At 38.2% G+C, this 23,151-nt stretch overlaps 1 protein-coding gene across 3 annotated transcripts in view; it reads left to right on the forward strand.

Moving 5' to 3' along the window:
* Positions 1-23,151, forward strand: part of LOC124605338 (RISC-loading complex subunit tarbp2) — a 159,242-nt gene that overhangs the window by 75,651 nt on the left and 60,440 nt on the right. For all 3 annotated transcript variants that reach the window (XM_047136944.1, XM_047136946.1, XM_047136945.1), the window contains exons 3-4: positions 11,956-12,085; positions 19,982-20,163. In XM_047136944.1, the coding sequence (XP_046992900.1) occupies positions 11,956-12,085; positions 19,982-20,163 (312 nt within the window). The remainder of the gene's footprint in view (positions 1-11,955; positions 12,086-19,981; positions 20,164-23,151) is intronic.

Raw genomic sequence — 23,151 nt, forward strand, 5'->3', positions numbered from 1 at the left:
AAAGCGGATAGCCTCATTATCGGGGCACGTGTCTCTACAACATATCAGAGACCCATCCAAATCCATTATTTACACTACTAATGGTCCCCTTGTCAGTATACTTCTGTGGGGTACACGTGAAGTTACTTGTACATCTGAGAATGACTCTCCATCCAAGATAACATATGTGATCTCCCTACCAAAAAGTTCTCAATCCAGCCAAAAGTTTCACTTGATACCCCATATGACTCTACTTTTGCCAATAAGTGTACGTATGGTACTGAGACAAATGCTTTTTGGAAATCAAGAAATACTGCTTCTACCTGATACAACAAATTGATGTCAAAGATAGTGGATAGTAGTTTTGTTGATCACTTCTACTATCCTTCTTGTCGGCAGATGTGACCTGCTTTTTTCCAAGAAATAGGTATGGTTTTTTGTTCAAGGGAACTATGATAGAATTTAGTTACTAGAGGGGCTAACTCCACCACAAATTCGGTATGGAATCTGACGTGGATTCCATTGTTACCTGGAGCTTTCTTCAGTTTTAACAATTTCCACTATTTCTAAACACTGACACTAACACTTATTTCATTCATCTTTTCAGTGGTACAAGGCTTAATTTGGGGCAATTCTTCTTTGTAAATAAATATTTAAAAATTAAGTTAAGCATATCAGCTTTGGCTTTGCTACCCTCAATTTCAGGTCCTCTCTCATTCACTAGGTGCTGGACACTAGCATTGGTGTCACTAACAGCCTTTACATAGGACAAGAATTTCTTTGGGTACTGTGAAAGATCATTTGACAATATTATGCTGTGGTAGTAATTGAAGGTATCATGCATTGCTCTCATGACAGCCAAACATGTGCTGCATTCAGCATCTCTAACTATAGCCTTGTGCTTTGTTTTACACCTGTTATGCAGTAATCTCTGGTTCTCTAGAAGTTTCTTTACAGTGACTGTATATTATGGAGGTTATCTCCCATTATAGTGGGTACATATCTATCCAGTGTATGGTCACCTAGTGTTTTAAACTTGAGCCGTAGTTCCTCTACATACTCCTGCCTTGTGCTGAAAGTTTAAAGTTCCACATTGAGATATGACGCTACTGATTTTTATGTAGTTTGCTGAACATATATATCTTTCTGCTTGTTTTAGTTGTCCTTTGTTCTTTGGTAATTATTGTTGCCACTGCTGTGTCATGGTCACTGATACCAGTTTCAGTAAGGACATCCTCCAAGAGGTCAGGTCTATTTGTTGCCATTAGCTCCAATATATTTCCATCATGAGTGGGGTTCCTAAGTATCTGTCTTAGGTAGTTTTCAGAGAAGGCATTTGGTAAAGTTTCAAAGGCTGTCTTATCACACCCACCATTAACAAAACAGTAATTTTCCCAATTGATTGTTGCAGGTTAGTCTCCATAGATGATTGCAGTATGATTGGGGAGCTTATGTGCAAGTGAGCTGAGGTTTTCTCAAAAGTTTTAGGTTACACAAAGAGATGAGGTTTGTGGGTGATAGGATCTAATTACCATTTTGTGTCTACCCCTAATACTGAGTCTTGCTCTGACTATATCACATGTAGCTTCAATTTCTCTCTCAGTGGATTTGAGTTTCTTGTTTACTGCGACAAATACACTACCTCCATTTTCTGTTAACATATCCTTTCGCTATACACTTAAATTTCCCCCCAAAAATCTCACTGCTACCAGTTTGTTTCAACCAGCTTTCTGTACCTAGTATTTTGTAAGCTTCGCTGCTTGTAAGCAGCTCTTCGAACTCTGTCATTTTGTAGCAAATGCTTTGGAAGCTAAGGACTAGGATTTTAATACTCTCAGCTGGACGATGCTTTTCATTTGATTTTTAGACTGATACATCTGCGTTTTCTACATTATCTGGCTTGGATAGAGTGTTGTGTAATCTAAAAACCCTTGTGAGCACCACCACACACAGTCAGCTGCCTCTGATGTGTAGTGTACACCTGACCCATTTAGGGGCACCCTACAGTTCTTATCCCTATGGCGCAAGTCCAGGGAGTCGCAGCCTAGCTTGTCACAGAACTTCCAAAGGTTCTTTTTCAGTCCATGCGCACGACTCTCAATCAATGGGCCATGATCAGTTCTGGGGACAATGCCGCAAATTGTGAGTTTCTTTGAAAAATCCGTGCACAAGGTTGGTTGTCTCAACCTTCTGTGCCAGTTGCTGGAATTAAACAAGTATGACCTCAGAGCCCAGATGACAGGCATCATTTGCATCAGCGTGAGGCACAATGTGCAGTCAGCTGCATCATGTTTCCTCAGTTGCTGTTGGAATAGCTTTTTCAAGATGTTGAATGAGGCCCCCATTCATACACACTGAGTACACCTTGTGTCCTTTCCTGTCCCTTGCTACCATTTCCTTACATGGTACCATCATTCATTGTATGTTTGAACTGCCAATGAAGGATAGACCCCTCCCCTTTTGTGTTTGCCTACTCTGGACACTGGGCCCAATGGGTTTCCCCAAAACAGGTGAAGTGAGTCCCACTGTCTCAGTATCAGTGAAAGACAGCGCCTCAAACTTGTTGGTTAGGGGTATCAGTAAAACTCGCTTAGTCCTCTAGTCCCAATCCACCCTGTACAGGGTGCCTAGATCTGCCATTGACATGCCACTTACAGTCAAGTGCAGGCTGTTCCAACCGAGCTCCAGGGAGCCGGAGTGCTCTGGAGCACTCAGTGCGGCAGCTCGGAGCCCAAGTGGAGGGGGAAAGCGAACTCACTGCACCCTGGCCGCATGCAGCCCCAACTGATGCAATAATCCGTGCTGAATGACAGCTATGACTAGCCGCGGGAGCCCTGTACCTCTATTGGAGGATACCTTTCTATTCATTGAGAGGATGGTTGTCCGCAGTGTCTTGTATGTCATGTTGTTGTTGTTGTTGTTGTTGTTGTTGTTGTGGTCTTCAGTCCTGAGACTGGTTTGATGCAGCTCTCCATGCTACTCTATCCTGTGCAAGCTTCTTCATCTCCCAGTACCTACTGCAACCTACATCCTTCTGAATCTGCTTACTGTATTCATCTCTTGTCTTCTTGTCCAAACTGGTTATCGTCCGTGTTTCACTTCCATACATGGCTACACTCCATACAAATACTTTCAGAAACGACTTCCTGACACTTAAATCTATACTCGATGTTAACAAATTTCTCTTCTTCAGAAACGATTTCCTTGCCATTGCCAGTCTACATTTTATATCCTCTCTACTTCGACCATCATCAGTTATTTTACTCCCTAAATAGCAAAACTCCTTTACTACTTTAAGTGTCTCATTTCCTAATCTAATCCCCTCAGCATCACCCGATTTAATTTGACTACATTCCATTATCCTCGTTTTGCTTTTGTTGATGTTCATCTTATATCCTCCTTTCAAGACACTGTCCATTCCGTTCAACTGCTCTTCCAAGTCCTTTGCTGTCTCCGACAGAATTACAATGTCATCGGCGAACCTCAAAGTTTTTATTTCTTCTCCATGAATTTTAATACCTACTCCGAATTTTTCTTTTGTTTCCTTTACTGCTTGCTCAATATACAGATTGAATAACATCGGGGAGAGGCTACAACGCTGTCTCACTCCTTTCCCAATCACTGCTTCCCTTTCATGCCCCTCGACTCTTATAACTGCCATCTGGTTTCTGTACAAATTGTAAATAGCCTTTCGCTCCCTGTATTTTACCCCTGCCACCTTCAGAATTTGAAAGAGCGTATTCCAGTTAACGTTGTCAAAAGCTTTCTCTAAGTCTACAAATGCTAGAAACGTAGGTTTGCCTTTTCTTAATCTTTCTTCTAAGATACGTTGTAAGGTTAGTATTGCCTCACTTGTTCCAACATTTCTACGGAATCCAAACTGATCTTCCCCGAGGTTCGCTTCTACCAGTTTTTCCATTCGTCTGTAAAGAATTCGCGTTAGTATTTTGCAGCTGTGACTTATTAAACTGATAGTTCGGTAATTTTCACATCTGTCAACACCTGCTTTCTTTGGGATTGGAATTATTGTATTCTTCTTGAAGTCTGTGGGTATTTCGCCTGTCTCATACATCTTGCTCACCAGATGGTAGAGTTTTGTCATGACTGGCTCTCCCAAGGCCGTCAGTAGTTCTAATGGAATGTTGTCTACTCCCGGGGCCTTGTTTCGACTCAGGTCTTTCAGTGCTCTGTCAAACTCTTCACGCAGTATCTTATCTCCCATTTCATCTTCATCTACATCCTCTTCCATTTCCATAATATTGTCCTCAAGTACATCGCCCTTGTATAAACCCTCTATATACTCCTTCCACCTTTCTGCCTTCTCTTCTTTGCTTAGAACTGGGTTGCCATCTGAGCTCTTGATATTCATACAAGTGGTTCTCTTCTCTCCAAAGGTCTCTTTAATTTTCCTGTAGGCAGTATCTATCTTACCCCTAGTGAGACAAGCCTCTACATCCTTACATTTGTCCTCTAGCCACCCCTGCTTAGCCATTTTGCACTTCCTGTCGATCTCATTTTTGAGACGTTTGTATTCCTTTTTGCCTGCTTCATTTACTGCATTTTTATATTTTCTCCTTTCATCAATTAAATTCAATATTTCTTCTGTTACCCAAGGATTTCTATTAGCCCTCGTCTTTTTACCTACTTGATCCTCTGCTGCCTTCACTACTTCATCCCTCAGAGCTACCCATTCTTCTTCTATTGTATTTCTTTCCCCCATTCCTGTCAATTGTTCCCTTATGCTCTCCCTGAAACTCTCTACAACCTCTGGTTCTTTCAGTTTATCCAGGTCCCATCTCCTTAAATTCCCACCTTTTTGCAGTTTCTTCAGTTTCAATCTGCAGTTCATAACCAATAGATTGTGGTCAGAATCCACATCTGCCCCTGGAAATGTCTTACAATTTAAAACCTGGTTCCTAAATCTCTGTCTTACCATTATATAATCTATCTGATACCTGTATGTCATAAAGTATTTAATTCTGTGAAGAGGTACAACATACGACGACATTATACACGTTTTCACGCAGTGCACTACAATGAGGTAGAAGGTGTTGTACGCAGAGAACTGGTAGCCAGGCATAAGAATGACATACCAGGAGATGTAAGTCCAGAAATGGTTTCGTTATACGGAACATAGTTCATGTTCTGTAATGCATTTATAATTTTTAGGTAAATGAGAGCGGAGAAAACACTACTGAATCTACAATTCGAGCAAGCTACAGGGTCGCTCACATCATTGCGACAAGTGGCAAGCCGTTTTCGGTGGGACCACTCGTAAAATTGTGCATGGTAGCAGTTGCAGAATTTTTGCTTCCAATGGAGGTGCAGGCAGTTGAAGGGATTTGCCTGTCGAAGCAAACAATGTCTCGTCGAATCCTGGACATGGCAGCGGATTTAGAGACACAGCTCAGGAAAAAGGTGGAGAGCTTTGTTGCATTTTCGCTAGCACTTGACGAAAGCACAGACATATCGGACTGTGCTCAACTTGCAGTCTTTGTGCGTGGTGTCGACATGGAACTGCAAGTAACTGAAGAACTCTTGGATGTGGTACCACTCGATTACACCGCAACAGGACGTGACATTTTTGAAGCTGTTTGTGAATCAGTGGACAATATGAATTTGCCATGGGACAAGCTCCATTCTGTAGCGACAGACGGTGCACCACAAATGATCAGGCGTCGTCAAGGTTTTGCTTCTCGTTTGAAAAATAAACTCGGGGACGAATTCGGGAAAGACAATTTGACTCTTCATTGTTTTATTCACCAAGAGGCACTGTGTGCTGAAACAGTAGAGCTAGGTGGTGCAATGAAAGATGTTGTGAAGTGTGTGAATTTTGTGCGGCATGAAACAGTAGAGCTAGGTGGCGTAATGAAAGATGATGTGAAGTGTGTGAATTTTGTGTGGCGTCATGATATGAATCATCGCCAATTCAAAGGATTCCTGAAAGATGTGGAAGCGGAGTATGGGGATATACCTTACAACAGTACAGTTCGTTGGCTGAGTTGCGGAAAAGTTCTTGATGTTTTCTTTGCCATTTGTGAGGAAATATCCCTTTTTCTTGAAATGAAAGGGGAAGAAATGCGTCGTGTGAAAGATATAAATGGATATCAGACCTGGCGTTCCTAGCTGATATAACTATGCATCTGAATAATTTAAATCTGTCACTGCAGGGCAAAGGGCAGCTAATCGTTGACATGCACGACCAGATCAAAGCGTTCATAGAAAAGTTACGTTTATTTGAGAGGCAGATGAGTAATGGATATTTAACGTTCTTCAATCGTCTTGCTTCTTTAAAACTACCTGAAGGTACTACTTTCGGCGATTACCAAGCAAAGTTAAAGCAGCTCATCACGTCGTTTGAAACACGATTCCGAGACCTCACTAGTTCGGAAATGGAACTTAAGGTGTTCAGCGCACCTTTTTCAGTTTCCCCCAATGACTTGTGACTGTCACTTCAATTGGAGATAATTGATTTGCAAAATTCAACTTTGTTGAAAGAGAGGTACTACAACACGTTGGATTTGTCACGATGGTATCGTTCATTATAGCAAAAAACACTTCCCAAGCTTCACAACAATGCCGCTCAGATCATGTGCATGTTTGGATCTACATATTGTTGTGAGCAGCTTTTCTCAGCAATGAAAAGAGTAAAAAGTAAGGAACGATCGTTTCTTCAGGATGCAACAATGAAGGCCATCCTCCGCATTAACGCTGCGAACACTTTGATGCCTGATATTTCCGATCTTGTAATGAAAAGAAAATGTCAAGCTACAGAGGCCCAATAAATTTAGTATGCAATTTCTTGTAAAACAATTGTTTCTTATTTATTACCTGAACATCGTATTTCCAGCTAAGAGTATGAGGTTGCCGATCTTGTAAGAAGCAGCTGGCACATCAAAATGCTTGTCTTGCCACCTGCCTCAGCCAGCTGCGCCACGTGCCGGCCCACTTGAATGGTCACTGTGAGTGACACGGCTCCCTGGAGCACGGAGCGCTCCACCACTCACAACGGTGCCGACGAGCTGGAACAGCGTGGTCAAGTGGATGAATAATGACAGATCCTGTACTTTGTGCAGAGGAGACAGGATCCACAGGAGAGGATAGTACTTGAGGTACCTCTAGTACCAGCACAGCTACATGACTTTCAGGAGCTCTTCCAACCCACTGATTTGCAGCAGCTGTCAATCATTAGACAGCAGTCAGTGCATTTTCCAACTGTTTATAAACGTCAACCAATTCATCCTGTGTTTGAGAATGGCATTCACATTGGGGCTGCATTTTGGTTGGTGCAGTGTATCACAAGGCAGTGAACAAATAACTTTAAATTATGCCCAGTGATTATCATTTAATCTGTTGAGCTAAAAAGTTGGTAATGATGTATAAGAATCGAAGCAAATACACAAAACAAGATGTCTATTAAGGCAACACACAAATCTATGGCAAAAAATTATTAGTTTCCTAAAAGTTTTGAGGTTAATAGTAGCTGTTTGCGAAGCTGAATACAGAGTTAATTCATGATAAATGCAGATAATGTATAGAGCTACTCCTCTTCAAGGGAAAACTAGATGTAACACAATATGTTAATTAAAATATTTGCTACAGTAACTAAACTATGCAATGGACATTGATAGCTTCTGAAATTTCTCAAAAACATATGCTTATTTGTGTTGATGTACAATGAAATTCAGGGAGGATGTAGTCATTGTCAGAACCGTGAACCACAAATTATGATTTGCTATGAAATAAATTACATATCCAAAACACTCTTACTGGTAACTTACGAAAACATAGTTTTATAAGTGTCCAGAAGTTCTCAAAATTAACCTATTTCTCACGTAATTGTACAATGAAATGGGAGAAAGATTGTTTTGGATGAGGATAGGCCTACTGTTCTCAAAAATTTTGAAAGAGCCCAATTAAGTTTAGCCTATAATTGATGATAATTGAAAGAGTTTATCGCACCACTCACGAATGTTCGAAATTTCACAATATATCACAGTACAAACGGGTAGTGATACAAACAGTGAAAGATTATGCAGAAGCAACATGAACAGTAAAATATGCGAATCTAGAGCTTCAGATCAGCACACTGTTCTAGTACACGTGGTCTCACACAAAGGAAAATTCCATATTGGGTTTTTTACATGAATAAATGTGCATATTGCACAGATATGTCACTTGGTTGATTCTGGGCGTACTTCTACACTGGCCTGCTGAAAAACAACACTGCAGCGTGAGTTTATCTCAGTCAAAATCGCTGAAATGCGTAACACCAATAAAGCACATCTTCTGCCTGTTGCAGCTAATGTGATACTGCACCCGGTCTTAACCAAATCCGGTACGGCATAGGTAGACATTTGCCAACATTGTCATAGGAAATCCTCCTCGATTGTTTCACTTTGGTATGGCAGACAAGCTAGTTTCCCAACTTGTAGAAAGAGGCAGTTTTGATACGCCCCCTCAAATCGGGAAAGTACCTCACGTCCCAGTAGTACCGGAGTGTTGCCTGGCACGAATGGTTAACTGTCATCTGGTCTGATCACTAGAGACCAGCCACTCTGTAGCTGCTCTTGGTATAAATTCTGGAGATTTCTGTCCACTGTTGCAAGCATGTAAGTTCCTCGCTTCTCCAAATCCACCTACACACTATTCTTTTGCCCATCCATCTCTGGCACCCCTTTTCTCCTGTCATCTATGAGCAACAAGGTTGTTTAGGATCCATGTGTAGCATATGATGGAGTCACTTGGTTTGGAGAAACTACAACCCCAAAGTCAGCGTTTTAACCTCTTGCCATCCTGATTACTGCAGAGGCCCAGAGTGATTTTAGATCTAGCGCATTACAAGAGAGATTAGACTTCTGCGTATGTTTTTAATAAATTGTTTATGACATTTTAACTGAGTACTACTACTCTGTAGCTGTATTTATGGATGTGTCTAAACAGGGGGATTCTGTTGGTTGCTCTGCTGTTTTCTCCAATCATATCCTCAATGTAGAAACACTGGAACACGTGAGGCAATACTGACCTTACGACTTATCTTAGAAGAAAGATTAAGGAAAGGCAAACCTACGTTTCTAGCATTTGTAGACTTAGAGAAAGCTTTTGACAATGTTGACTGGAATACTCTCTTTCAAATACTCTCCCCGATGTTGTTCAATCTGTATATTGAGCAAGCAGTAAAGGAAACAAAAGAAAAATTCGGAGTAGGTATTAAAATTCATGGAGAAGAAATAAAAACTTTGAGGTTCGCCGATGACATTGTAATTCTGTCAGAGACAGCAAAGGACTTGGAAGAGCAGTTGAATGGAATGGACAGTGTCTTGAAAGGAGGATATAAGATGAACATCAACAAAAGCAAAACAAGGATAATGGAATGTAGTCTAATTAAGTCGGGTGATGCTGAGGGAATTAGATTAGGAAATGAGAGACTTAAAGTAGTAAAGGAGTTTTGCTATTTGGGGAGCAAAATAACTGATGATGGTCGAAGTAGAGAGGATATAAAATGTAGGCTGGCAATGGCAAGGAAAGCGTTTCTGAAGAAGAAAATTTGTTAACATCCAGTATTGATTTAAGTGTCAGGAAGTCATTTCTGAAAGTATTCGTATGGAGTGTAGCCATGTATGGAAGTGAAACATGGACGATAAATAGTTTGGACAAGAAGAGAATAGAAGCTTTCGAAATGTGGTGCTACAGAAGAATGCTGAAGATTAGATGGGTAGATCACATAACTAATGAGGAAGTATTGAATAGGATTGGGGAGAAGAGAAGTTTGTGGCACAACTTGACCAGAAGAAGGAATCGGTTGGTAGGACATGTTCTGAGGCATCAAGGGATCACCAATTTAGTATTGGAGGGCAGCGTGGAGGGTAAAAATCGTAGAGGGAGACCAAGAGATAATACACTAAGCAGATTCAGAAGGATGTAGGTTGCAGTAGGTACTGGGAGATGAAAAAGCTTGCACAGGATAGAGTAGCATGGAGAGCTGCATCAAGCCAGTCTCAGGACTGAAGACCACAACAACAACAACATCCTCAATGTCTGATTGCCTCAGGACTTCAGTCTTTGGTTGGAATCATACATGATCTTGCAGGCACTGGAGTAGATGAGGCATGTTATGAGTGCTAAATTCCTAGGCTGTTCAGATTCCCTGAATGGCTTTAACTCTCTACAACAGTTGTACCCAGCAAATATAGTAGTCCACAATACCCAGGGCACCCTCCTCAGACTACAAAGGCTGGGAAAGGAGATGGTTTTCTACTGAGTACCAGGGCACATAGCTATTGTGGGCAAAGAAAGAGCAGATGCGGCAGCCAAGGTGGTGTCATGATTTTCAGTTAGTTCAGTGTGCCATCCCCTTGCATGCTCTTGCTTTGCTGTTGAGCACACAATCATGTGTTGATGGGAAGAAGAATAGGTGGAAGTGACAAATAATAAACTACATCTTGTTAAGTCCACAACATGGCTGTGGCGTACAGCCCCACCCCCCGCCTCCTCCACAGTGGGCGGCGCTTTTGGCTTACAGGCAGATTCTTTTTATTCCTGTAGGCAACAGGTCCAGATGTTTTTAAGAAGATACTCTTTTCATTGTGTTAGTGCATCAGGAAATCCAACAGGTCCCTTTACTTTGGCAAAGATGCAGTGTGCAAATTCATTTCTGTCAGTGTCCATTTTGCAATGTACACTACCTTTGTAGCTCAAGATAAGCTCAAAATTGATATATTTGGTTATATTAGTTACTTTGTTGGCATTGCTATCCTTCGACATTTAGCCAGTCATATGTATTCCTAGCAACTTTGCCTTTTTCATTTCTATCAGCAGCAGCAGAGTAACATGTTTTAGGTGTAGGTTTTTTGTTGCTACAGTGACGCCAGCTGTCAGGTGGCAATTTGGGGGCGCTGATTGCAAACTGGGCACATCTCTAGGCATTTATAACTATCATATAAAATAGGACAACTTTTCTTGTTTGGTGTTATTGTATTTACAAAACATTTTTTTTATACAAAGCTGCTTTAATTTCCTTAAAATACCTATAAAATTTAGAAGATACTATTTTATGAAGCACTGGGTACACAGCTGAGAAATTTAGAAAAGAGGGTCCTTGTTGGGTGAACATTATATCCCTATCATGACAAGAGGTCTTAAACAACTTAGTTTCATATTAGAGATGTTCACTGGCCCCAACATCTCATCCAGACTATTTGATGCAAAGAGACCTTCATACGCCCTTTACATTGTACCAGACACAGCTTTGGAGTTGAAAGCTGGAGAATATTGTTCTCTACCATGAACAAGGCAAACTCACTCTTTATCCACTGTCAACAATTCAGCACCTATTGGCATGACAACTTTTACATCAGCAACTTTTTGTATAAAATATAATTTGACATTTGTGTTGGCAAATCTGTGGCCTCTGCTAATTCATACACTTTTGTTCTATGGTAAGTGAGAATTACAGTGATTTCTTTGGTACGCTCATCTGCCGTGTGTCCAGGACGATTATCATCAAAGATGAATGTTATTTTAATTTGTTAAACTGTTATCTAACTTGTCATTTCTGACAACAAAGATTCAACATAAACAGCATTCAGTTTCATCGTTATCTTGTCATGTTTTCTGGTCCAAATGCAAAAAGTGAATCGCCGTACAATACTGAACTTTCTTCCATTTCTGTAAAAGTCACATAGTATTACTGGGCTTCCATACTCAAAATAACTTACGATTTAGTGTCATTTTTGTTTCAGTGTCGTCTAAAAGAAGGGCTGTACACAATAAAAACACCAACTTGTAACAATGAAATCTGCCTTCAAATAATAGTACTTATTGAACTGCGCTTATACACTTCAAAAACCAACAGTGTTGCAGGATGTAAATTAGACAACTTATTAATTATGCCGAGTTACAGTTTAATGCAGTTTTTTTCATTTGCTATGTAAGATCTGTCAATTTAAATGTTTTTCTTGGATGTTTTGGTTGCAGCTATGGGGACAGGACGTTCGAAAAAGGAAGCTAAACATTCTGCAGCTAAAGCTTTACTTGATAAAATGATGGTTACTGCCAACAGTGGAGATGATGGCGTCGTCGTGAACAGCGAGAACATATCAGAAGTGTAGGAATGTTATTGTTGTCTTTTATAGCTTACAGTTGTGATCAAATTGCCAACAAGCAAAACTTTTTAATTTCGTATGTTCCTAAATTATTTTGATAGTTTCCCATTACATATCCAGTGATAACTTATTTTATTAGATAATCATATAGTTACATAGCTGGGTTTGTCATGTTTTTTTCAGATTTATGTTGACTATAATTTAACATTATTTTGCAAATGAATGCCTTATCACACATCACAGTATAATATGATAATGTAAACAGACCATAAGTAGCTTACATTTATATGAAATAGAGGATAAGGAAAGAAAGAAAAGGCATGGATGGGAATTTGTGACTCTTGTGCAGGGCATTGTGTTAAGTCAGTGACGAAAATGAAGCCTGACATGGTCAGGTGGGAGACAGTGGTCTTAATGTGGTTTATTAAACAATTTTTTAAGTAAAAACTTTTAATGCCTAGACCGCAATTCTCCTATTACAATAAAAGTTTGATAACCAGTTTCAGTTGTTATCTGCAACCATCTTCAGATTGTTCAAAACGTGAAAAGGTGGTGAATAAGCATTGGAAAACATTGTTAGCTGTAGTCGCACAACAGCATGACTTTGTAAGTACAGAGACAATAACAGTCCATAGTTGAAAATGTCACTGTGAGCAACCCAGGTCGTAAACAGTAATTGTGCATGTTGGTCAAATAGGAAATTGGTCAGTTGCATGAGTAGAATATTGATCGAAAGCTCGTTATTTGCAATAGTATAATGGGTACTATTGTGAGAACGGTATATGAAACCATTCCAAAAACTGTCTGCTGCTCTGTAGCCTGGCTTACACAAGAATGATCCTGTGTGGTGTAGAATTTAGTTGATCCAATTTCTACTTGTGCAACTGGACAATTTCCTATATGACTATCAAGATGCAATATTACTGTCTATAACCTAGCTTGCTCGTGGTGTACTGTTATTGTTTTAGTACTTATGAATGCATATTGTTGTATGACTACAGCTAACAATGCTTTCCATTGCTTATTCACTGCCTTTTCATGTTTTGTACGTTACGAAGATGGTTGCAGAAAACAACTGAAACTAGTTATTGAACTTTAATTATGATAGGAAAATTGCAATCTAGGCATTAAAAGTTTTTACTTTAAAAAAATATATTTAATATTAATAAATGAATGACGAAAGTTGAAAATTTGTGTCTGACCGAAATTTGAACTTGGATTTACCGCTTCTTGTGAGCAGTTACTGTAACCTCTTCGGCCATATGTATACAGTTCGTGACCAATTAAAATTTCCAACTTATTGGACACTGCAGTGCAGCAGCTGTCATCTATTAACCCCTGCTCAGAAATTATTTATTCCCATAGGAATTTGGATGTTGTTAGTACATCTGCACTGAAACAAATGTCAAGGAGTCGTCACACTGTTACAAACATGTATATACTTGAGTGGTGGTTTTTCTGTCAGATAGGTCTGACCAACCAAATACATACATTTCTGTAAGATCATGATGGCTCCTCGATGTCTGTCTGTGTAGATTCACTAATATCATCCAAACTCCTATGAGAAACAATAATTTGGAAGGTTCTGAGTATTATTGCTGAATATTTTTGTTTGACTTACTTGCAAAACAAATGATAGCGGTCTGAGAAGAATGCATCAAAATGAGACACATTTTCAGAACTGCCCGAAGAATAGGTAAACAGAAAATCTTGTCCTTGAAACAATAGGCATATCAGCATGTGGTGATCACAAAAGCTTTTAAAGATTCTGAAACTACAACGAAAATATGTTTGTTGATATCTTGCCTTTTGCTGGCCATTTATGACTGAATATCTCTTCAGTTTGTTGAGCTGCAGATGTTGTTACCACAGTTTCACTCAATACTGTCCTATGCTGTATTTTCTGATGCGACACAACTAACGTATAAAACAAATTATTTCACCTACAGAAGAGTGCAATAAGAATATTGTGCAAAGTTGACAGTTGAACATCTTGCAGAAGCCTCTTCAATGAGCTAGTAATACTTAAACTTCTGTATCAGTACATGTAGTCTTTAAAGGTATTTGTAGTTAATAATGAGTGGAATTAGGATGAACTCTGCAATTCAATCACAATGCAATACTAGAACTGAAAATAATAATTACTGTAGTTATCAGTGTGAATAGATCAGCACAAGTCATAATTTTGTGTTGGTGTACTTTACAGAGTAGCTAGCAGTGGTTGGTTCTGCCTGGTAATGTAAAAAAATCCAGATCACTGAAGGCTCACCATGATGGGAAGCATATAACATCTTGATGTAAAAGGCCCTAGAAAATCAGTAAATAATGTTCTCAAATCAATCTGAGAACTTATATAGATCTTGTAGAATCAACGCTACAGGAGACAAGACCTGTCTATACAGCATGCTTGTCTGTTGTTGCCTCCCATACTGGCCAATGATATTATGCGCTTTGTTCTTAAAGCTTTCTACTGTGGAAACCAGGTCAATTTCTTGTCAAAGATTATGCTAAAAAATCAGGTTCATTGAAATTTGAAATACTCTCCCTCATTTTCAGTGGACTGTTGCAGGTATGAAACTAGTATATTTTGTCCATTTCTCCATCTTTTGATGACCAGCTGCAACCATTATGTTGTCTTTGTAAGGCTGGACATTGTCTGCTAAAATGCAAAATCATACACAAACAACAAAATTTAACAGCACCTCTAAATATGGAGTGCATGGTTGTGTCTGTTGCTATATATCTTCACTTGATCCACATCCCTGAAGGCTCTCCTACATAATAGGATTTATAGAAACTGAAATTTTCAGGACTGAAAAGACCAGAAATATCTCTGAATAAAAGGAAAAAATCCAGATTGGTTACATGATTCAGCATTTCGGTCTGACATCACCATTTAAATGTGTGACTTTGAAAGTAAAGATAAATTGATACTCAGCATTCTCATATTTTGTCGTTTAATTGTAAGCTAAATCTGTTTCAGACCTAACAGAAGTTGGGCAATTACACCTATTTTCCTAACTGAAGAAAGTGACTGAAAAGTTAAACTTCAGGTTTAAGAGTACATTTAACAAAAATATTAGTAACTTCATAGCCACCTTCAATGCTTGTATCACCAAATTGACAGTATAAATCGACTGAGTCACTTATTGAGGAACTCTCTTGCCATTTTGCCTGAGAATGCACCGGAATTGATACAGCTTGACCTCATCGACACACAAAACCATGACACACTAAGAATTAAATTGTGTGAAGCAAATCTGTTGAACATCTGTCATTATGTTGATAAAAGCAAAGTGTTGAAGATCATTTGTTAGGATGGTTGGTTATGAACTAAGCGTACTTCCTCATGAACTTAAAAATAAATTTCTCTGGGATGAGAGCTTCATTCCTTGTAGTATAAACTTTACGAAGAGGATCTTTCATTTGTGAAGAGGATCTTTCGTTTCTTTTACACTAGTTAACAGGTTATATACTTCGGAGTTGTTTTCTATCTGCATCCTCCAGTTCTGAGTATGTTTTTGTATTCTCTTTAGGGCACACTGATTTTGTTAAATATACTGAGGCAATCTTTATGAAGCCATTGTAGTCTTTGAATTTAAACATCACATCTTGTTCTGCTTTGTTCACATATTCTCTTGCATTATGTGCATTTTTCACTCATTTTGGCACTGCACACTGGGAGAGGACAGAATTAATTGTTCATGTCACTGTTTCCACTTGTAGATCACAGAAGATTTTCTGAGGGTCCATCCTGCCAGTAACATTTTAAAAAAAGATTGTTTGCTCTCTTGTCAGTTCCTTCACTAGAAGTGACATCTGTGTCTGTATGATTTTTGTTAATAGAACATTTATCAAACAGTATTTTTAGTGGCTGGTTGTATCTCAGTTGGATAGATGAACATTGTTTTGCTCTGGTATTTAATCATGCTGTTCTTTCAGTTTCATATCACTTCTTGCTCAAACTCATCAGTACTTGATGCCATTCGTGTTTTCAAAACACACAAATGATTTATCATAGAGGATAAGCAGCACTGTAAGTTGTTCACAGATGATGCTGTTGTGTACATTTTAAGTATCATCATTGGATGATTGGAAGGAATTGCAGGAAGACTTAGATAGAATTTTCACTAAGTGTAACAAGTAGCAATTGTCTTTAAATGTAAGATGAGACCTATAACAAAGAGAGAGAATTGTGTAGTATCTTATAACAAGGCTAATGGTGTGTCTCTTCAGCATGTAATATCATGCATGAACTAGAAACAATTTGAAGTGGGATCATCAGGTGAATTCAGTGTTAGGGAAGGCGAATGAAAGACTCCCAAGGGGACCACAAGGCAATTGGATTTTTGTAATTTTTTAAAAATATATTCATGGTACGTGAAGTTTAGAGCATAACGTAGCAATCACCCATAGCAGTTTGATGCAACTCTATGAAAATTCTCGAGAAAGTAAATTTCAAACTTGCCAGAGTCTCACTTTGTTTTAAGCATGCAAAAGTCCTACTTTTCGGTATTGCGTTTTTCACTTCTGTTCCTAGTCTCAAGACATTTTAATCATCACACAATTGCCCTTCTTTACAGAATTTGATAGTGACCCAAATCACTATATTAATCCCATTTCACATTACAATGTAATCTTTGACACCTACCTCTGGGAGCATATACAGGGTGATCCACAAAGATATGCAAATACTTTAATGTGTTATTCTACAAGTAACACGTTCAGATAAATATAGGTCTGCAAATGTTTAGTTACAGAGTTACAGCTAATAAGATTTTGCCTCAAATTTTGCAAATTCGCTAATATGAAGCCATCTTAAAATTATATGAGGTTAAAGTAAAGTACAATTTCCATTTATTTTGTTGTTATTGATCTGGTGAATCTAATAATACATGTCCCAGACGTGTATCTGCAGTTGTTTTCCAGAACATACAGAGAAACAAAGAAATAATTTTGTAAAATTTTTAATTCCTTAACTACTTGGCCCCTTTTTTTTTAAATTCCATACAGTTGCACAAAGTTTTCAACAGAAGTTGTAGAGAATTTAGTTTTGGAAAAATGATGGTAATAACGTTAACTGAAACTGTATGAATGTGTCAGATAATCTGCTTTTAATAATACTACAGCACATGTAAATTCATGTTAACCGAAAAAAAAAAAAAAAAAAAACCTCAGTGTTAAGTAAGTTGTACAGTGTACATACTGTTTCATTATACATTCACAATAAATGTTCAAAAATGTCTCCACAGAGTTCAATGCATTTAGCTGTGCATGTGTACGAACAGATTTTGTTGCTCATTTCAGTTTCACAGGGTTGTTCTTAATTTCATCTATTGCATTCATTATGTGAGCAAGTAATGCATCACATGTATTGACTTTGTCCTCATAAACTATGTCTTTCATCAATCCCCATACACAAACATCCATTGGTGTTAAATTGGACAATCTGGGTGGCCACAAGCATGTGGCACCATGTCTTGGGGAAAATGGTCATTTAAATGTGTAGTAACGGTGTTTGTGAAATGTTATGGTGCACTGTAATGTTGAAAATACATTTGCTATTCACATAGCAAGTGAAACACCTTCGAGCAAGCGGGGCGTTTCTTCTTAAAGGAATTGTAAGCACGTCTCGCTAATTAGGCATGCTAGGAAAATGAATGGTCCAGTAAAGTGTGTGTTGATTATACCACACCACACATTTACGCTAAATCGCTGTTGAAAATTGCATTGCACTGTTGCATGTGGGTTTCTTCAGACCATACGTGCTCATTATGTAAATTGTTTATACCATCTCAATTAAATTGTGCCTCATCAGTAAATAAAATCCCCTGGATGTAAATGATGCACTTTTTGTTTATGGTAAGGATACAGATTGTTGTACTTGAGTGTACACCATACATTAGATTGTGAAATGCCTAATCGTTGAGAGATACGTTGTGTACTGGTTCCTGGGCTATGTTGAACAGCATCCATAATATCCCCCTCATCATCTTCACGTATCGACTGCTTGTACTAGGTAGAAAATCTGTCTCCCATAACATAAAAATACTCCACTAATGGTTCATGCATTCGGAATCCTCAGAGTTGGCTAATGTACGCAATATTTGTTAACTACAGCTATAGCATTACCATCTCATTTGCCATAAATAAACACCATATCGGCATATTCCTCTGTCGTAAATTTGAAAGGCATCCATTTTCATAAATAACCTACAAACAACAGTTACTATGTTGTTTCACTTAAATACACTGTTGTTATGTTCTTTCACTGAACAATACAGAGAACTGACTCGTTTCAAGGTTGGGAAACGACTGCAGCAACTCCTTAACAGTTGCCAACTATGACACAAACGTTTCTACATTCTCAATGCAAAGTAAACAAATTTACTCCTATAATAATCTTTGCTTCTCTGGATGTTCTGGAAAACTACTGCAGATGCATGTCTGGGACATGTTTTAATAGATTTACCAGACCAATAACAACAAAATAAATGGAAATTGTGCTTCCCTTTAACCTTGTGCAGTTTTGTGATGGCTTCATATTAACAAAGTTGCTAAATTTCAGGCAAAATATTTTATTTCGTAACTCCATAACTAAACATTTGTGGACCTATGTTTACATGAACTTTTTTCGTTAGTTTTACTTGTAGAATAATGTATTAAAATATTTGCATATCTTCATGAATCACCCTGTGTAGGCAAATGTCTGTCTCCTTGAACCACTTTCCCTACTAAGTGGGGCATAAGTCTTCCCTGAAAGAAGTCTTAAAGGATAAATTCTCTGTTATCAGCATTGGATGTGTGTGCCAAAATAGCACAATATTTCAACATCAAACTAAGATAAAATCGAAACAAATGAGCCCTCGGTCACTATTATTTTTAGTGAATTAATTCTGATGAAGGCACTCTTGGGAGTGTTGAAACCTGGTCAGTGAGACTAAAAATAATAGTGGCTGAGGCTCATTTTTTTCAGTTTTAATGTAGAAATGGTCACTGAACCAAGCAGCCACATTTAAAACTTATCAAACTAAGAGTTGTCACATGGTGTTTACCCCATTGTCTGCTCTGTATGCACCTATTACCATTTCTCCTGGCCTGCATTGTGGGACTGGTGGTTGTTTCCATCAGTCACATGTCCACTAATGCTTCGAATCTCAGTGGTGGCCATCATCAGAAGTGCACTGGAAGTAAATGTGTAATTATTTTAATGATGTATACCATATACTTTACTGCTAGTGAACCCATTGTCCCTTTTCACAAGTTTTCAAGAAAGGTGAATATCCACGGTGTCCTTGATGTCACAGTCAAAAGATTTTTGTTTCGTTGTACTGCAGTGTGTGTTTTCACATAAGTAAATTTTCAGAAAAAGATGATTTTTTGGGCTGGAGCAGTCTGGTGTAGCACATGTCTTTGTCTCGTTTGTGCTGCTGTCTTTGTTTGTCTAATGAATTTCTTCCATCAGTTAAAAGAACACTCGTGGCTTTTTCAGTTTGAGGTCATATTTAACTATGCTGAGGACACTTGTGTCTCATCAGTGGGCAGAAGACACTTAGTTCTATTCCTTTCTGAAGTAGGGTGATGGGATGCAGTTCTCCCTGGGGAGACTCATCTGTTTGCAGTCACAATGTAGGATGGATAGTGCATCTTATTTCCTAAATAGTGTACCCATTCTTCTTTAACTTACTTTCGATAGTATTAACTCTTCTTCGGCCTTCCTGATTGTAATATTTGTCACTGAAAACAACTTGTACAGCTAACCGGAATTTCACTGTAACTGGAGCTTGTTTCCATGAATATAAATAATATTTTGTTGCTGAAAGATTTTGCATGTCATAGTATTGTTACTGTTTTGTGTATCAGCTCTCTATTTTTTATTTGTTTATTTGTTTTTGCAGAAAAACTGAAATTTTATCACCATATGACAACAAGATACCAGGAAACCCAATTGGTTCTTTGCAGGAAATGTGCATGTCAAGACGATGGCCTCCACCCAATTATGAAATGGTGCATGAAGAAGGATTACCTCATGAACGATTGTTTACAATTGCATGCTATGTTTTTAAATACAAAGAAACAGGTAATGTATCTCTGATGTTTTTATGTACTTGCTCCGTAAGCTCTTACTGTTCCATTCCTGTCTTGAAAATGTGTGTTCTATCTGCAGCACAGAGTATGATTATGGTGATATATTTAGCAATCTGTTTACTTGTGCTTATTATTTGTATAGTCTATTGCCATTTGAGTATTTTCTTTTTGCAACATCACTCACTATTTTTATGACTGTCTTGTAAATTTTTGTAAGAGCAGTGATAAGAGAATTTTTTGTATTTACTTATTGTTCAGTTAATTCAGCCTTTGCAGGATGTAACCACTTTAATCTTAAACTAACAAATACAATATTGGTAACTGTTTTCATGCCTTTTTCTCCTGTTAACTACTGCCAGTTGGAGCCTGCAACTTTCTTCAGGTCTTTATCCCAGCAGTCAGCTGGTCTGCCCCACTATTTTTTTCTTTCTCTGAGACACCACTCCAGTACAGCCTTTGTCCACCTCCTGTCATTTCTTTGTGTGATATGTCCTGTCCTTATCTATTTCTGAGCCTTTACCCTTTCCACAATATCCTGAATGCCTGTTATTGCTCTTAAGTCTTTGTTTCTGATCTTTCTCAGTGGGACCTAGTGGTGACCTTTCCATAGCTCTTTGAGCTGTTGGTAGTTTTCTTTTGCAAAACTTCTTTAAAATCAAAGTTGCATGGCAGTATGCTAGTACTAGAAGAACACATTGTTAGAAAACAACTTTATTATGTGTGTTGGCATATTTGATCTAGAAATGCCCTTATCCTTCTTCCATAAGGTCTCCAACCTAGCTTGATTTGGTGAAAAACCTCGGGTTTTAAGTCTTCTTGGATATCATTTACCTGATCCTGATAAAAATAACATTTTTTGGACTGGTGTTATTCAATAGCAATGGTATTGCACTTACTCACTTATTGTGCACAACATTTGTTTTAGACAGATTTTTATGAATGTCCACTTTTTCGCAACTCTCGGATAAAGCCTTTCAATCATATTGTGTCGAGGACTACTATATTGTTTGAAACTCTCAAGTTGGTGACTCTTTTCCCATTTATCCCAAATAATTTTGGACATACAGTCCTAAGGACAGCTATAAACAGTTTTTGTATAAATTGTTTTTTTGTTCCTGAAAAAATGTGTCTGTGAAATTTATATTTGCATCCATTCACAACAACCAAGGAAACATTTTTTCCAGTCTACTAGTCTAGTGTTGGTACGTCAAAAATATGGTTTTGGAAGGATGCAGCAGTTTCTGAAGATGGTAATAAATCACTGCCCGCCCATGTTTTCATTTACATAATTAAACAAAAAACTATTAGTTGAATATGGGCAGTGACACATTAATTTGATGGTTTTTATCCATCACAGTCAGTGAGACAGCTGACATTGTCTCTGTGAAGATAAGAATTATAGAGAACTGGTGCATGCGCGTGCCATTCCTCTATAATTACATTATGCACAGCATCATTATTTTTTGGAATAACAGATTTCTGTTGAGCTTAATGGAATTTATTGCTGGCTGAAGCATTGTAGCAATTATCTTTCTCTCCAACTTCTGCTCAAATAGCAGGTTTGGTTTTTAGAACAGGAAGGGGACTTGGAAAAAAATTGAATCCTCTCTTCTGCAAATGAATCAGTATTGGTCATCCACTTATCCATAGGAAGTTGTAAGTTTCGTTGATTATTCAGCTTCCTTTTCTTTGTTGAAAATTTCCTTCCCAACCTTTTCACAGTAGTGTTTTTTTGTTCACATTCAAAGCTGCAACTGTTTTGTAGATTACTTTGTTAATGGAGAGCAGCGGGTCACCATTAAGTTTTTCATTCTCAAAGTAGGCACATAACTTGCAAACTGTTTCTTGTGACTGCCTTTGTATGGCAGTTCCCTGGCCAAGAGAACATTATAGAACTTTTCCACTTATAACTTTTGACGAACTTCCCACTGACATCATTGACCTCCAAACAACAGATAATGGTAACAACAAATAAAAGAATAACTCCTACAAATGTAAAAAGCCACACACCAGTCACAGGGCACAGTGATCACACAGTACAGCAACCTGATTACAACTGAAGCTCACTGCAAGCAGCAAGTGTTGTGTTGTGTGGGGCGAAGGTTTGGTAGCTTCGGAGGTTTGCTATGGCTGCTATGGAATGTTGGCAAAAAGTGGCCTGGGCCTAATGTGTGGGCTTCCCTTGAGCACTTCAGTCCTCGCTATCAATCCTAAAGTAATTTTGGGCAGACTATAAATGCATTCTTAAAGATTCTGGGCTGAGACACTAATGGAAAGTCGAAATGCTCTAAGAATTTTTAAATGTGTTTTATGTTAATTATTTTGGAAAACAAATTGTGTACTGGCTCAAGAAATTGGGAGACCATATCCCATCTTGTTCTTTTTGATAATACATTTTGGCTGCTGCTATGATTATATGTTCAAATGAAATTAATTTCAAATCCAACAGGGAACTCCCTTAAGCAGTTCCAGATACTTCTGTACCCTGTAAAATAGTTATGCCCTCTCAGGGACGTAATCTAAGGAAAAGTAAAAAAAAAAGATTGTACACCATCTGCTGCGGGTGTAAGATTTGGAACATTTGGAGCAGTACTTGGTCATTTGTGTGTACAATAGTAGAAAAAATGTAAAATAAATTGTAGATGATGCTTTGGTCCAATAGTATTAATTAAAAGTTAATGCTGTTAAAAGAATTCATGATTGTATGTTGTTTTTTAGATGAAATATTACCGAGTTTTTGAGTGTGTCCTTCTGCGTGTGATATATCTTGAAGTTGGTCTAGTACATATAGATTGTTTCACTGTGACTCACTTTCATCACATCCACTTATTACTGACAATAGCAAAGAAGAAACAATTCTTGAAACACAGTAGGCATCCCCATTTTGCAAATTTTTAGAAAATAATCTCAGAAAGGCCCCCTTCCTGACCTCTATCAAAAAGTATTCAGAAAATGATATCAGTGTTCTAAACGTACCAAT

This window comes from Schistocerca americana, chromosome 3, assembly GCF_021461395.2.
Source record: "Schistocerca americana isolate TAMUIC-IGC-003095 chromosome 3, iqSchAmer2.1, whole genome shotgun sequence".
NCBI classification, from domain to species: domain Eukaryota; kingdom Metazoa; phylum Arthropoda; class Insecta; order Orthoptera; family Acrididae; genus Schistocerca; species Schistocerca americana.